Here is a 17,278-nt window from a genome sequence, read left to right as displayed (position 1 = left end):
TAAAGTCACCCTTCGCTTCCTGCAACTCTCTCTCTCTCTCTCTCTCCTTAAACAAGAGCAAGGCTACATAGCTGACAAACCCAGCTAGTAGCACAAGTATATGACCACCAACATACACAAACAAACCAACGCCTTTTCATTTATCTTTGTGGCACATTCATCCTCTGGGCAACTCTTCAACGCAGTGCCAGGCAAAGGCAGGGTGAGGCCAAAAGGATGTAATCAACCAACAAGCTTTCACTTCTCTAAAAACAAAACAAAAAAAAACAGCATATATATATATACTTGAGAAATTCAACTTCTCAAATCATTAGGGCTGTCAAAAACAGGCTTGTGCACAATTCAGAATTTAATTGAGAATGACTCCTTAATTCCAATTCAATTCTTGAATTTGAATTGATGTCAAAAACATGATCTAGAATTACAATTCGAATTTGAATTAAAGGAAGCAGAATTGCAATTCAATAAAAATTCAATGAAATTCATATACATATTTTAAGTGAAGTGTTTAACAATGAAGCTTTACAGTATATGTCATATATGATTGCATTATAAATGATATTAGTTTGAATATTAGATTACATTAAAAGGATATGTTTTCCCAAGCAATGAATGTTAAAAGCAATGTTAAAAACAAAACTAATTAAACAACATTGAGGGGGTAATTTATTTCAAGAATTTGATCAATATCTATTTTAGAACAAAATGTATGCAGTGTTGAGGAGTAAATAGTTACGTGAAATGAAATTTCTGTTTTTAAATTACAAAATGAATGTAATTGTATTTAGTTGTATTACTGAGGTAAAATGTTTAATTCAATTAGTTACTAATCAACTTAAAACGAAATTGCTTTGCATTGATAAAGTTATCCAAATAAAGTAATCCAAACCACATTTATAATGGGTAACTAATAACAGAAAGCAATAACATTTCCAAAGTAACCTTCCTAATACTGAATGCATGCGAGACTCAATACATTCTTTCTGTTGTGTGACTGTGTGGAATTTCTTTGAATTGCCATGAATTTAATTCCACTTCCTGTCATTCCAATTCCAATTCAATTCAATGTCCTGTGGGACGGAGTATATTCAATTCAAATTCCAATTCATGAATTGAATGGAGGCCAATTCTGAAATTCTGAATTTTGCACAAGCCTGGTCAAAAATAATTTGGGTAATTTCCATGTTTAATATTTTATATTTAACGTGTACAAACATTTAAATGTAATTAACACAGCATGCATAGCGTTACAGTATACGATCACATTAAAGCGGCACGATTCTATATAAACTGAGAATCAAGATTTTTTCGTTTCAAACACATCATGATCCTCCCACGATTCTGAACAAGTGATTTACTAGAGGTTCTAACAAATGTTAATTGCTGCAGTCTATTTAAAAAATATCTGAATCTGAATTAATAATTTTGAAAAAATGGTTAGAAATAGAGCTGCATGATTAAACGAATTAACATGAAATCGCGATTAAACCGATTTGGCTTATTGCAATTATGAAATCGGTCGCAAAGGTTGTGATTATTTATTAGCCTATGCACAGCTTGTTAGTGAAGCACGGCTCTGTAATCAGTAGCAAATGCTGCTCCATCTGAAAGCACTGCGAATTTGAGCCGCTTATAACGTGCAATTGACCCTTCGCAAAGACCCGCCCCCCTTAGTTACTGTCGCTATGCCCGACAAGCTACGCTGCTCTCACGCAACAACATGTTCTCACGCAGTGAAAAATACATCGCGGAGCAGAGAGGAGACTGACAACACGCTGACAGACAGGACAGACCAGGTTACTTTTTTTGGTTACTTTTGATATTAAACATATTAAACAAAGTCTCAACTTTCAAATTTGGTCATTTTTTAAAAGAAATTTAAACGATACATACCGTTTTGTGGCTCTTTAATGTGTCTAACAGATCGCTGTAGAGCATCATTTAAAGCTGCTTGTGAACCAATCATCTCTTCCTTCTAGTTCATTTATAGCATCAAATAAACATGAATGAACATAAGAAGGATTGTTGTTTTAACCGCGGAAAGACGTCAGTACACTCCGTTTTTCATGTTCAAATCCTCCCATGTTAATCTGCTATCTCTCCTGACTGCTTTGTCGGACAAAATGGCGGTTGGCGGATTATGATTGGTTAGATCACCTGTCAATCAAGCTCCCTGCGAAGGGTGAATTGAAAAAGCAACATGCGTTTAATATCTTTCCAAACATGAGAAGCATTTATGAACCTCTTGTCCAACAAAAGACAACATTTAATAACATGTTTTTACTCAAAACTCACTTCATAACGACAGTTGAGCATCAGTTGGCACACAATTTGCTATGCTATACAGTGATAAAGGCTATGTCGATTAGCATTGAAGTATAAATATACTTTATTATCAGGAAAATACCGAAGAAGGCTTAAAGGAACACTTCACCATTTTTTCATATTAAACTATGTTATTCCCTTAACTAAGACGAGTTGATACATACCTCTCTCATCTCAGTGCATGCACTCAGTCGCTCTGGCGCGCAGCGACACTTTGATAGCACTTAGCTTAGCCCAGTTCATTCATTAGGGTCCAAATTGGTACCTAATGAATAGGCTAAGCTAAGTGCTATCAAAGTGTCGCCGCGCCAGAGCGACTGAGTGCACGCACTGAGATGAGAGAGGTATGTATCAACTCGTCATAAATACTTCACTTGTTTCATTACAGGATGAATCAGCATTTTTTGACAAATACATTTTGGTGGCGTAACGATGCAGTCGATACAATCGTTATTTGAAGCGCTATGCTACTTTCAAAAGGTGATTTACTCCATTTTGATCGCTTCCGTAGACATCAGTGTTTATATCCGAACTATAAACTTTTATCCAAGTTCTTCTGTGACAACATGAATATTTGTAACATGGAAATAATAATACTGTGTGGTATCAAAGACTGTTTGTGAAGCTGTTTCGTACCTGATCGCCAACACAGATCTGAATGTTCCGGTATGATTTTGTCAAAGGTTTAATAAACACATGCGAATCGTTGTCATTTAAGAATAAGATCGCGTGGGTGTTTGAATCGAGATCGCGATCTTTTAACGATTAATCATGCAGCTCTAGATCATGCTATCTGGGTTCCGCTCACCTGGTCTGCATTCAAGCGCAATAAGATGAGAACTCACATCGGCTCTCTGTGCGCACACACTCAAAATGTGCAAACAGACAGTAGCTTCACATGCCAGTACTGCATTGAGTTCTCTTTTGCATCTTACCATGTTTGAACATACCAAAACACTCTTGCAGATGCATAGCAATGCACTAGCAACCACTTAAAACACCTTAGCAATCCTAGAACACACTAGATGCTGCATAGCAATACACTAGCAATCACTTGGAACACATTAGCAACCCTAGCAACACCCTGGTAACCACCCAGAACACCCTATCTCATGGCGCTGTGTTTTGCACAACTCACATTTCTTCATGTAAATATCTAGTTATCACTTGGGTCTCCTTGTTTTAATTTTGGATCAGCATGAAAGCAATTAAGGAATAAAATAACTGCATATGACTTATTTTGCTTGCTCAGAAACATATTAAATCCACTAAGACACAAAGTTAATGCTAAGCTTGGGATTACAGCTCATTGTTGAGTATTTAAGCAGAAGGTATGACGACACATTAGGGCGGATGGCCGTGCTACTCCTGCACATCTCCCTTCTCTTAAATCACACACATATACAGTGACGCATCTTAACTCATAGCTATCTACAAATGCATTTAAGACACACTGAATTTGAATAATCAACCGTTCACAAAGGAGTGCGACTGTATGAAATTATAAACTAAAACACGTCAAAATAATAAATGGATAATTACACTATTAGCTGAAAGTCAGCATGAAATCAAAATGAACTTTCTAAATAAATGCACAATTCATCAGTATGAATTATATTTTAAAAAAGCATTAAATGTATTAGCATTGTAGGTTAAATGTGTGCAGTTTCATGTCGTCTTTGAGCAATGCAATCTCCAGTTAAAACAAGATCAATCCTGGCGTGCCATTCAGAATCTTCAACCTTAGCTTCTTGGCTCCTGACAGCAGAATGCAAATAATTTAGTTTGAAAACCAAGACTCACCTGTGCATGTTGCCATTGGTAGTGAAAGTCTGATGGCACACACTACATTTGTAGGGTCTCTCTCCACTGTGCACTAGCATGTGACGATCCAGAGAGCTAGCCGAGCTCAGAGACTTCCCGCAGATACTGCAAGAGTGGTCTGCATTCCCACTATCGGTGTTGTGCTGGAAAAAGGAAATTTGGGTCAGCTACCTAACACTATAGGCCAAGTTCTTCAATATATTGTCTTGTCTAACTCTCCCAGGTTGTCTAATGAAGCATATTCTGAAAATACTTGGACAAATGGTACTTGTCTTTATTCCATCTTTGCTGACTTGCATACAGACTTTAAAGGGATGGTTCGTAGTAAAATCAACCTAGGGTCCTTTGCACCATAACCTCGAGCCAAACACCCCCCAGAAGCCTTTTTTCCCTTGGTCGAACATTATTAAAGTTAGAGCTTATTTAGAGATATCAGCCGGATGGCTTAGTGCAGGCGCTAATGGATCTAAGGCTGTATCTGGTAAATTACCCCACTAATAATGCCCAGAATGGACCAAACTTCTACAGTAGTACAAATAGGTTCTGTACTCATAAAACGAGGCATTGGAAAGTTTGTAAGTACATCAGGAGTTTATTTAAATAACACTTGCCTGACGGCTAATGCTACCGCGAACCCGGACGTCGACGTCACTTCAGTGATTTGGGAAAAGCACCTGGCAGAAAGCGATGCATAAGGCTGTAGTGTAACGACGCCCAGTTCCAGGAATGCACTAATATTTTGTTGGTAGTGCCAGTTTGCAACAATTTTTGTTAACACTTCGGAAAAGTGTCGTTACACTACATCCTTATGCATCGCTTTCTGCCAGGACTTTTACAGGCTTTTCCCAAACCACGGAAGTGACGTCGACGTCCGGGTTCGCGGTATCATTAGCCGTCAGGCAAGTGTTATTTAAATAAACTCCTGATGTACTTACAAACTTTCCAATGCCTCGTTTTATGAGCACAGAATCTATTTGTACTACTGTAGAAGTTTGGTCCATTCTGGGCATTATTAGTGGGGTAATTTACCAGATACAGCCTTAGATCCATTAGCGCCGGCACTAAACCATCCGGCTGATATCTCTAAATAAGCTCTAACTTTAATAATGTTCGACCAAGGGAAAAAAGGCTTCTGGGGGGTGTTTGGCTCGAGGTTATGATGTAAAGGACCCTAGGTTGATTTTATTCCGAACCATCCCTTTAAGAAATCAACAGGTATGCAACAGTATATTGAACAAATGAATCAGGTGTGCATGTTACCTGGCGGATGTGCATGGTGAGCTGGTGTTGGGTCTGAAAGCCTTTATCACACAGCGGACAGACAAGTAACCCGCTGTCATCTTTGGCCTCCTGAAACAAATATATACAAGGCAAAATGTCTGAGTTATAGATCTCCATAGTATACATGCAGCATTGTGTTATATTATGTGACAAACGGTGTTTTAAGGCAATTTCACAGCAGAGATTTGGTGCGGACGCAAATCTGATGTCTGGCTGGCACGAAAGCTGTTTTCAGGACTCGGATGCACACCAGAGTCTGTTGACAAATATTTCAAGAGTGTATCTGCTAAAGGTTTGTCAACGTTTTCTGAGCACACGATTACATACAGTAACACTCAAAAATTTGGGGATAGTACGATTTTTTTTATGTTTTTGAAATAACTTATGCTCACCAAGGCTGCATTTATTTGATCAAAAACAGTAAAAACTGTAATATTGTGAAACATAACAATTTAAATAATATAAATATTTTAAAACTTAATATATTCCTGTGATGGCAAAGCTGAATTTTTAATTCAATTTGACTCAATTTTCAGCATCATTATTCCAGTCTTCAGTGTCACATGATCCTTCAGAAATCACTCTAATATGATGACTTGATGCTCAAGAAATATTACTGATTATTATCAATGTTGAAAAAAGTTGTGCCACTTATTTGAATATATTTTGCAGTATTCTGTTCAAAAGAACAGTCTTTTTATGTATTTACGGTCCCTTTTGATTACTTTAATGTGGCTTTGCTTATAAAAAAACATTTGAACACTCTTAAAAAATAAAGGTTCTATTAAGATGCCATTAAGAACCATTTTTGGTTTCCGTAAAGAACCTTTAAAGTGATCAGTTCTTAAAAGAACCATTTTTTTTCTTAGTGAGAAGAACATTTTAATTTAATTTAAGAACTTTTTTCACTATATAGAAACTTTTGTGCAATGGAAAGATTACATGGATGCTAAACGTTCTTCACTGAACCATCAATGCCAATAAAAAAAAAAAAAAAAAAACTATATTTTAAGAGTGTAGAGTAGATTAACCTCAAAGCTAAAAGCCACAAACCATATATTAGAAAAATGAACAAATCTTATCCTTCAATGATAAACAATAAAATCCAGTCTTTTCGCATAAACCCCAAATGCCATCGTTAAAAGAGCGTGGGTAAAAACCCATATGCAGGAGGCAGGGAGTGAGGCCTTGTCTTCTGACCTTGAATGTCTTGTCAGAACATGTTGTGTGTGTGAGATACTGAGCTAAATTCACTCTGTTAAATAAACACTTGCTCAGCCCCAGGAGCTACATCAGTCCCTGCAGCACAACCGCCGAGCAGACACTGTAGACTGTACTATTACTAATATACCACCACAATACAGTTACACTTTTAAGTGCTCAAGCCTTCTGAATATGGACCACAATCGTGCATCAGAAGATCATCTGTATTTTTGATGTGGGAGTTTGTGTATTTCATGAAAAGCATCTTGAGGGAGTGAGAACTGCTTCTTCTTTCACCTTCAGTGGAAATCTGTAAACTGACACCACACATGCTCCCTTCCTTCTGCTGTTGTCGACCGTACGACAGATCATTAACTGAAAGGGTTAGTTCACCCAGAAATGATAATTAGAGAGTCCTCATGTTGTTCAACCCCGTAAGACTTTCGTTCATCTTCAGAACACAAATTAAGATATTTTTGATGAAATCTGAGAGCTGGCTCACTCCTCCATAGGCTTCTCTGTAATCGATATCTGCCATCCCAGAAAAGTTAAAGTCATCGTTAAAATAGTCCAAGTGACTACAGTGGCTCAACCTTAAGTTTATCAAGCGACGAGAATACTTTGTGTGCGCAAAAACAAACTAAAATAACAACTTTATTCAACTCTTCATGTTCTTCTGTGTTTCTCTAAATGAGTTCACGTAGTGTAACAGCACAGCGCTTCTGGGTCGTACGTCAGAACGGAGGCTCACTATTGGCCAGCATCACACACACGACCAGCGTCGGCCAATAGTGAGCCTCCGTTCTGACGCACAACCCAAAAGCGCTGCACTGTTACACTACGTGAACTCACTCAGAGAAACACAGAAGAACATGAAGAGTTGGAACAACATGAGGGCGAGTAATTACTGACAGAATGTTAATTTTTGGGTGAACTAACCCTTGAACGTAACTGCACTGTCCCATTCAGCGAGCCCAGTTCCTGTACTAACAGATCTGATGCCGTCACATGACAGAACGCCCTATATACTTATGATATGATGTCATAAAATAAGTGCGTAGATATCTCATAATATATATATAAAAACAGGGAAGGCGCATGAGTCATCACTAATTCAGCTCTAAATAGACGCCCATGTGATCTACAAACACAAAGCACAAAGACAACTAGACTGGAATCTTCAAAAACATCTCTAGGAAGAAACGAGCACTTCCTTTTCCTCTGATGGCACGTTGGCGTAGAGCTAGTTTTCCTTCTATGACTCTCTTGGCTTCAGTTCAGGACCAGCGAGAGACGATTGTTAAAGCTGACCGTGTTTACCATTCAGCATGTTATGAGGGGAAGTGTCATTCACAGACAATGTTTGCTTTTTTGACCTTAATTGGGAGTAATAGTTTCGTCATACAAGGAAGTGTCATTCATTTAATCGCTACAATTCATGCATACTGGTCTGCTTAAAGTTCATAGGTCATAAAATGTTATTGCACAATATTTACACTCATTACACTGCCGATCAAAAGTCTGGAATCCTTAAGAATTTTCTTTGAAAGGAATGTAAACAATTTCAGCAAGGACACATTAAATTTATCACAAGTAACAGATTATAAGGATTATATTTTGAATAAATACTGTTCTTTTGAACTTTCTTTTCATCAAAGAATCCTGAAAAAACATGCATTGTGTTTTCCAGAAAAATATGCACAACTGTTTTCAACATTGACAATAATCATGTTTCTTAATCATATATATATGAAGAGTTCAGATGCAAAAGCCTCTAAGTGCCGTCTGAAATTTTCTTCTAGAATTATAATTTTTATCAAGCTCGTATATTTAAGTTCAGTAATTTGCATTGCCATTTAAGTGAAATTATTGAACTTAAATATACGAGCTTGATAAAAATGATCATTCTAGAAGAAACTTTCAGACGGCACTTAGAGGCTTTTGCATCTGAACTCTTCATATATATATATTCAACAGTATTTCACAATATTACAGTTTTAACTATATTTTGATCATATAAATGCAGCCTTGGTGAGCAGAGGAGACAGTAGAGTTAAAAAAAAAAAATCTTCAAAGCGTAGACTTCCAAAGATGATCATAGTTTGATTCAAAAAGTGGATGCAATTCATTTCCCTTGATTACAATTCATAAGGTGCACCTGAACTAACACCTGTTAGCAACCTTTTTTTTACCGGTTTTGTCTGAGCCTGTTTGCGCTCTACTTTGGCGCGTCTCTTTATGCTCAGTTAATCCAGTAAATTACACAACTCACTGTAAGCTTCTTTACTTTTCCTCAAAAGGAGTGAAAGAGGCCTGAGAACTAGGCTACAGCCTCTCCAGGTGAACCGGCTAAAAGATCCAACCCTCAGATTTCTATTCTGGTCTCTAGATATGACTAACAGCCTTTATAGCAAGTCTATGAGATTTTATAGCCATTGCCCTCCAGACAAAATTAGCCGAATGCAGACTATGTAAATATGCCAAAAGAGCAACACTCTGATTGGTGAGTTTTTCAAATGGGGAAGGAACTCTAACAGGGGAAGGGTGGTTTGGATCCAAAACATCAGAGACTAAACTTCCCCCAGATTTCCTCAGGGGTGTTAAGGGGTTAAAAGTGACACCTGTTGCCCCACACAGGAGTGTTAAGGGATGGATTGCATGCTGTAATGGGAGCCATGTGATGCAGCCGTGTGGACAAAAGGTGGATTGAGATGCCAGAAGACCATTTGTCACTTCTCATTTAAAAACAGGATGCTGCATCCAATAAAGTCCTTCCCACCTGTACCACTTTCTAACCACAAAAACACATGTATACATACAGTCAAACCAAAAAATATTTAGACACCAGATATAATTTTTGATTTTTTTTTTTTTTAATAGTGGGTGCAGGACACTATAGTTAATTTACGTAAGTGAGGATAGCAAAATAAAGTAAACTGTGACATAGTATACCCATCAATTCTTCATACAGTGACTACCAGTAAAAAATAAAAATAAAAAATGAGACCAAAAATGATTCAGACACTTTGACACTTTGTTTTTTTTCTTGAACAAACTGACTGAATAAAATTAAGCATTGCTTGGTAATTAGTTAAGCTAAACTGGTATTATCTAATTGTATTGTTAAATTTAACAGCTGACAGATTGTCATTTGTGAGACAGTCTAACAGAAGGATGGACAAAACCAGAGAAATATCAACTGATTTGATAACTCTGAGTTTTGTGTCTTATTTTATCATCATTTTATTACCAACTATAGCGAATAAACTGTGATTAATGTGAGAATTGTTGAAGGTGTCTGAATAAATCTTGGTTTGACTGTATATGCACCAGCTATTCATTATTTAGTGCTGTATTATTAGGATTAGTGTGTTCCATTATCCATTATAGTATAAAATAGTATGTCAAATGTGCAAGGATGACAGTGGAGTGTTTGAATGTATGATTAACCAAAAATTAACAATGAACTATCACCTTTCTCATCAGCAGCAAAGTACAAACTTTTGTATAGTAGAAGTATGCTAATTGGAATGCAGCCAAGGACATTGCCACGGCTCGTCTGATTGGTTAATCTGGGGACTGAGTCAGCATGAGTTTGTTTGTTTTTTGAGATTATGAATCAGTGTTAGAAATTCAGGGTTGAGTTTGGATCATAAATACATCTTCTGTTTTAGAGCCTCAAACAGTTCTTGTTTCCGACATCAACACTGCATCTGTTGCACAAAATACTAAGAAACACTTATAAAAATATAGAAACGTAATTCATTGCTTTCCTTCTATTTTACCGTTTTGTATATATATATATATAAATTGCATGTATGCATGTAAATCCACATATACATAACACTTCCTGTTTTCTGATTCTATTTGATTTAGCACATGTATGAGACCTTCGCCCTTACTCTTCATAACCTCTTACCTGGATCTTTCTTCCACTGCGGTTGGTGCTGGGGCTTTTGACTGGCACCTTATTGGGCGTGGTGTGGGCGGAGTCTACTACGTCGTTAAGTTGAGGTGCTTTCATCACAGTGCTCATCATGGAGTTAATGGGAGACAAGTCCACTCCATCGGCTACATGCATCTCTCCATCTGCTCTATTCTGTCCATTCTCCCATTCATTTCCTTCCTCCTCTACACTGGCAGAACCCTCTGTGGATGTTTTAATTTCTTTGCATTAATGGCAGACAGACAGAAGGATAGAACGATAGATAGCATGATAGACAGGTAGGTAGATAGATAGAATGATAGAACGATAGATAGACAGAACGATAGATACGTAAATAGATTTCTACCTGTGTGTGTTTCTGTGGGGGCGGGGCTCTGGACATCATCGCTTCGCTCCACCTTTTCTGCAGTTTGGGTGCAAATTGCGGATTCTGTTCTCGTCTCCTCCTTTGAATTTTCCATAACTATGGAGAAAAAAAAAAGAAAAAACGGATGCAGATAAGCCAAGGCTGATCTGAGTGCACTGGAAGTCACGCTTATATTCAAATAGTCTTGCAATAAGTTTCATAAAATCATAAATGATAAAAATATTCTAACTTCATGAGCAGAAAATAGCTAGTTAGAGAACAGCTTCCTTGTCTAAAGCATCTAAATCAAGAGAGAAACGGTTTGAGAAGGGAAAACGGTTCAGCTGTACACTACACAGGGCACTTTCCCAGTCAGCAGAACATGATGTGTGTGTTCTCTAGATGAGGCACAGTACACACATTCTCTTAGTGCTTTATGGCTCCAGCACCTGTCTGAACGGTAGTGTGTCTGCCCGGCTCATGAGCGCAGGGCTGCCAACTTTTGAGTTTAGCTTGGAGTGAGATTTTTTTTTTGGGGGGGGGGATGTAAAAACAAATATTGCATCACAATAAGTGTAATTGTTATTGTCAAAACATTTGGTAACTAAATAGAATTTTATGAAGTTTAGTGACAACATGTTACAATGTTTACATTGTACAATGACTGGTAGGATACAGTTTTTATTATTGCTTGACAATAATTTCAATATTTCAATTCCATTCTTGTGATTTGATTCCGATTTTGATTCAATATTGACTAATTTGGATACATGTTTATTTTAAATTTTATTTAAAAAAATAATCTCACCTAATGCTGTAAACAGAGTGCCCAATCTGCTGGTATTATTAAAGGTTAAAAAATAACAAATTAAATTAAATATAATGCAGTTTTTGTTATAATAACAATTATTTAATGACATAAGTAAAAATATAATAAATATGTAATATAGTGCTCTGCAAAATCTCCTCTCTAGCTATTTTTTCTATTCAGTTAACATGCTATGGTCATTAAATGGCTTTCCTGAGGTAAATGTAACGTTATGTGACATAATTGTTCTCCTGCTGTTATATTGACCTCTTTCCGTGGTTGAAAAACACTAATTGGTCGATATTATGTATACTTTCGGTAAGTTGTACTGCATCTTTAAATAAAAAAGTAACAGATGATCGGTTCACGTGCACTTGAACTGAGGCGCTCAGCGATCTGTCACGTCACATTTACAAGCGCCAAACGTATTTTTGTCTGAATTTCGTAATAAAATTGACGGAATCTAAGAGCTGAGAATTAGTTTAATATGAAAAGTACCTCTTGCTCTGCAATTTTTCTGTGCATGAGAAAATGGATGTGTGGCGTGAGAGCGTGTGAAAAGTGTCGATTGCGTGAGAGTTGGCAGCCCTGTGAGCGCACGAACTCAAGAGCGTTAGAGTCGTCATACACAAAGTTTGATGTCATAAACTGAAGTTTGAAGTTTCATTCTGTATTCTACGTCCACACTTTCACAAAAGAACAGGTTTCTGCATTCCACTTTGGTACTTTTTCATTGTTTTTCTATGTGAGCATGCACTAGTTGAACAACCATTGCTCTTGCATTTCACATCTTTAGCAGAGACTCTCACATGACAGCGTTCTAAAAACAGGTTACATTTTAACCTAATAGGTTAGGTTAAAATAAGAAATAAGAGATGCTTGGGCATCTCAAGATCTTGCGTTTTTATATTCCACGGCTCTCGTTTCATGTTTGTTTTTTTGTTTGGCTTTTCTGTGAATGGGCCCTTATTTACACTGAATTTCCCATCCTTGACATCCACTTCTGGCATCTTTTTGCCTTTTATTGTGACAGAACAGTAGAGAGTTGACAGGAAGCGAGGTGGGAGAAAGACGGGGGATGGGATCGGGAATGGTCCACGAGCCGGGACTCGAACTAGGGCCGCCCGAGCGCAACATGTCGGCGCACTGACCACGAGGCCATCGGCGCCGACGACATCCAAAATCTTTGTGAAATATGCACAACTTATGACTTTCCTAGCCAAGTTTAAGAAATAACTGATCTGATTGGGTTAAGCAACTTGCAACATCATAGGCAAACTGAATAGGGCGTGGCCTATGAAACTATGACTGGTTTCACCCAATTTTCGGACAACTACAAACGACCACACAGGCATATCTCTGCTTTGGTGGGTGTTGGCCTGGCAGATGGCTGTAGATGCTAATCTGGATGAGCAGGGGGGATGGGGGGGTGTTTAAGCGGTACTTCTAAGATGGGGAGGTCATGAGGGCTTCATTCCTGTGGGGATGATGAGAGATGCTAAATGTACTTTGGCCTAAAACATGCTGGTTATGATTAACAAGTGTGATAATGACTAAAGAGTTTGCTAAAGTGGTAAAATTAAGGAGGGAGAGTTGTGGAAAGAGGAAGAATGGGAAAAACAGAGTTGGGAGGGGAAAAAAGATGGAGAAAGAACAAGCAAGCGAAAGACTCTCTCTTTGCTAATTGCCGTTTCCCCATCCACAACCACACAGGAAGCTCCTCTGCAGTCTGGGCAACTTCCTCTTTTGGAGAGAGGACAAGGGAATGCGAGTGTGTGTGCGTGACGAGGCAGTTGGACAACAGGATCTGCTGTTGGCTGGACCAGAACAGCATGGTAGATATAATCAGGGATGGCCAACTCTGCACCAATAAGTGAAACTTCACATATGCCTTGTAGCCAAATGGAGGTAAACCAAATTCCTCCAAAAACAGCCTGCTAGTCTAGCGCTAAATGCGGATAGAGCTCCTCTTCTGAGTCCTTGCTCCTCAAAATAACCAAAGTGGGGGTTGTGTTCATCAACCAAACATCACTGTAGTGACAACAAATAAAAAACAAAATAGGAAAGTATGTCATAGAGAAGACTGTCATGAATGTCCTTGCAGTTATGAAGTTTGTTATTCATCCAATGTCGTACCTACCCATTTCGGACGCACCATGTGTGTCAAAGTTATTAAGTCTTAAGATATTGGCTAAGTTGGCCTTTTTATGACAAGGCAAATTAGTTCAGATTGTAAAATTTCATGTGGCATGACTCCCCAAAGATTTAATGGTAATTATGGATTAAAAATTCATGATATTTGTATAAAAAATACTTTTAACTTGAAAGATACTTTTTAAAAACTTTTTTTGCCATGTGACAGGAAAATGTAAATACTTTTTTACTCAAGAGTTTTTAAACTAGAATTTCATCAGTTTGTCAATGCTTTTAGTTAAATTTAAAAGAAAGGGTCAGAAAAAAACTTTCACAAGAATAAAAAGCATCATCTGTTAACTTGGGAGTGCATTGAAGGGAAGTTGTATACAAGCCACCAATCACACTAAAGCGTGTCTGTATGTCTGTTTTCCCTCATTAGACAAGATGAGCCACTCCTCTGATAGAACGTTTGCTGGAAAAGGAAAAGTGGCTGATTTTTGGGGCGGGGGACATACTAGTATTATGTACTGAAGAGAAAAACAGAAAGACACTGAAAACAAGATCATCACAGAGGGAAAAGGGAAAGGAGGGAAAACCTGTATTCTTAGAGATGGGTGTGGAAAGTCAAGCGAGATACTGTTGGGTTCTGTTGATGATTAGAGGTAGAAAGACAAGAGATTACACAACAGCAGGGCAGGTTTCGAGTTGTGCAAGGATTTGGGGTGGGGGTTTGGTGCGAGAGTGAGTGAGACAGAGTTGTACTTGTCATAAGATTCTCGCTCCTTTGCCGGGAGATAGTGGAGGTGGAGGGAGTTGGGGGGCTGCTGTTACTACATCTGTTCCCACCCATCACTCTCACTATCCTGCGCACACACACACACAAAAGACAGAAAGAGGTTCTTGCACATCCTTGTTAAAACAAGTCAAACTCTGGGGAAGCAGAGATGATTCGGTGACACTTTGAGCAGAGAAAATGTTCAGGATGTGTTTGCGTGTGCTTGAGTTTATGTGAGCTTCTTGAGTGTTTTTGTGTTAGTCAGAAGCACACAAGGGTGGAAAAGTCCTCACACGATGCCAAACCGAGCAAACAAGAATGCCTCTGCTTTTCCCTCTCTCTGTCTCACTCCATCTTGTTTCGTCTTCCATCTGTCCCTCACTGCTTTTCCTCTTTCATCCTAGTTAAAAACACATTTTTTCCTCTAAATTATTCTAAAATGAGTTGAGGTTGACTAGATTGACAGCATTTCTTTACAACCCAATTTTTTTTTCACAACAGGGAGTCAGTTGGAATTAGCCACTAGCTATAACCATAGTTTTCTTCTGGAAAATCTTAAATGAGGTATTAGAAAAGTAGCTGAAATATTTACCAAACTAACACACCAAGCATTCAAATTCTTATAATTCTTGTTGGGGGTTGTTTCTTGGAATCAAAAAGGTTGAGAACCTCTGTTTTTACATGTACTGCCAACATATTTGTGATGCTACACAATTGGCGAAAAGTTGGTTTCAGCTCGACAATTGAAATTTTCAATAGCTTGTCCTACTTTACCTCGGGACACACATATGACACTGCCAAATAGTACAAATAGCACCTGACTATTTATTGGAGAAGCATTCCTAATCTAAATTTACCTTAAAACTTGGGCCTGAAGCCAAAGCATCCCCCACTAGCCACAAACTCAAGTCACCAATGCACGATTTAGTCAAAAACCTTGACATTATACAAGAGCTTTTCCTTCCTTATATGATGCCTCCAGCCTACATTCAGTAGGAGCTCTAATTAAAGTAATTGGCCTGGCTTCTGGGATGCAAATGACAGAGCCGAGGTGGGTTGGGCTTTTCAAGGATGGCTGTCAGACAATAGCTCCAAGCCAAACTGACAAAAGTGACACATGCACTTTAAAAGCAAACAGATATTGCATGGAGCGACCGTTCAGTTAACTGTTCTTAGTCTTGAATGGCTTTTAGAAAGGGAAAGGATGAAGATATAAAAGTTCTTCCTGAGCGGGAGAAAGCTAAAATGGGGTTTGTTTGCTCAACAACAACTACAAAAAAAAACGCTTTGTGGTTAAATTGAGAAATAGTAGAGAGGTCTGCAATGAGGCGAGGGGGTTGAGATTGCAAAAAATCCAGTGACCATATGTTGGCTGTTTATTATAGCTTTCAGTGTCTTCCTTAACATCACAGCGCTCAAAAGGAAACAGGAGAAATGCAGACTCTTGTGTGAAATAAGTAGTAGCTAACAAAGATCGACGAGGCAGTAGAGGAAGGAAGCTACACTCCCGGAAACTAAACATCCCAAGATCTTGGTGTAAAAGAAGAGTTTCAGAGTAGCCATTCTCTCCCACCTCGCATCTGTCCTCCCTACCAATCATATGTTTGAGTGACTCAAACTGGGGCCTATTGAGCCAGAATCTTGTCCTGACTTGCCAGACCGAGCTTCGCAAATCCTCTCACACAAACTGACTCCCGATGACAAAGGCGGAGCCTTCGGTCACCAACATTTTGAGCACACCTCTCGTTTTAGTTTATGGAGTGGTGTGCAGCCTGCCAGCTTGAACTTTTCACGTTCAGTCTCTCTTACTCTCTAAGGGCAAAGATCAGGGTATCAGTAGAGCACTATGTTTACAGAGAGCAAGAGAAAGGGGGCTGGTTTGGGGCCAAACTAGGACAGAGTGGAAGGAATATTACTAGAGCTCCCTCTCTTACTCACGTAAATCACACTCTTTCGCCCGCTCATTCGAATGTCATTCGCCCTAGAGATGACCATTGAGTCTTACACAAGCTCTTTCCAGCCACATTCACACAGCAACAGAGTACGGTGGTCAGTCCTGTACTAGAGTTTTTAATATGGTTACGTTCAGACACAATTCAGTTATTTACAACCGCATTCTATAACCAAACTCACACCCAACTTTTTTCCGTTGTTCATCCCTCGGCATAAACTATCATCATTTGGTATCGCTGCTCCCACTCTCTGGAATTGTATTCCCCGACACATTCGCGACCTTCCATCATTACATGATTTCAAAACCCACCTTAAAACATATCTTTTTGCTTCTTGTTTCTCTGATCCCTGACTTTATGATCTGATTCTTGTCATGTTTATCTATTTAAGTTTATCCATATTGTTTCTTTGTCTACTGTCATGTTTATTTGTATCATATTGTAAAGTGACCTTGAGTTTGCAGATAGGCGCTATATAAAATAAACATTATTATTATTACAACTTTATTCTTGGAAAATCTGTGCTGTGTGAAGGGAACTGGACTGGACAACTAGTTATCTGTCATGTCCTACGTCAATCAGTGCGAGAGAGCTGCTCTATGCTGCACAAACGTGTGTCTACTGTGTGTTTTGGGTTTTATGTGTGGTTTCGGTAACTTACAGCGATGGAGATATGAGCTGT

The 17,278-nt window shown here is 38.4% G+C and overlaps 1 protein-coding gene across 2 annotated transcripts in view; it reads right to left on the bottom strand.

The window, feature by feature from the left end:
* rreb1a (ras responsive element binding protein 1a) overlaps positions 1-17,278 on the bottom strand; it is a 56,134-nt gene that overhangs the window by 11,785 nt on the left and 27,071 nt on the right. For both annotated transcript variants that reach the window (XM_079863910.1, XM_079863911.1), the window contains 4 exons: positions 10,926-11,042; positions 10,553-10,782; positions 5,410-5,499; positions 4,129-4,292 (listed from right to left, as the gene is read on the bottom strand). In XM_079863910.1, coding sequence (XP_079720036.1) covers positions 4,129-4,292; positions 5,410-5,499; positions 10,553-10,782; positions 10,926-11,042 — 601 coding nt within the window. The remainder of the gene's footprint in view (positions 1-4,128; positions 4,293-5,409; positions 5,500-10,552; positions 10,783-10,925; positions 11,043-17,278) is intronic.

The sequence above is a fragment of the Squalius cephalus genome, assembly GCF_949319135.1.
Source record: "Squalius cephalus genome assembly, chromosome: 25".
NCBI classification, from domain to species: domain Eukaryota; kingdom Metazoa; phylum Chordata; class Actinopteri; order Cypriniformes; family Leuciscidae; genus Squalius; species Squalius cephalus.
The sequence above is the reverse complement of the archived record's forward strand: the minus strand, read 5'-3'. Positions and strand labels throughout refer to the sequence as shown.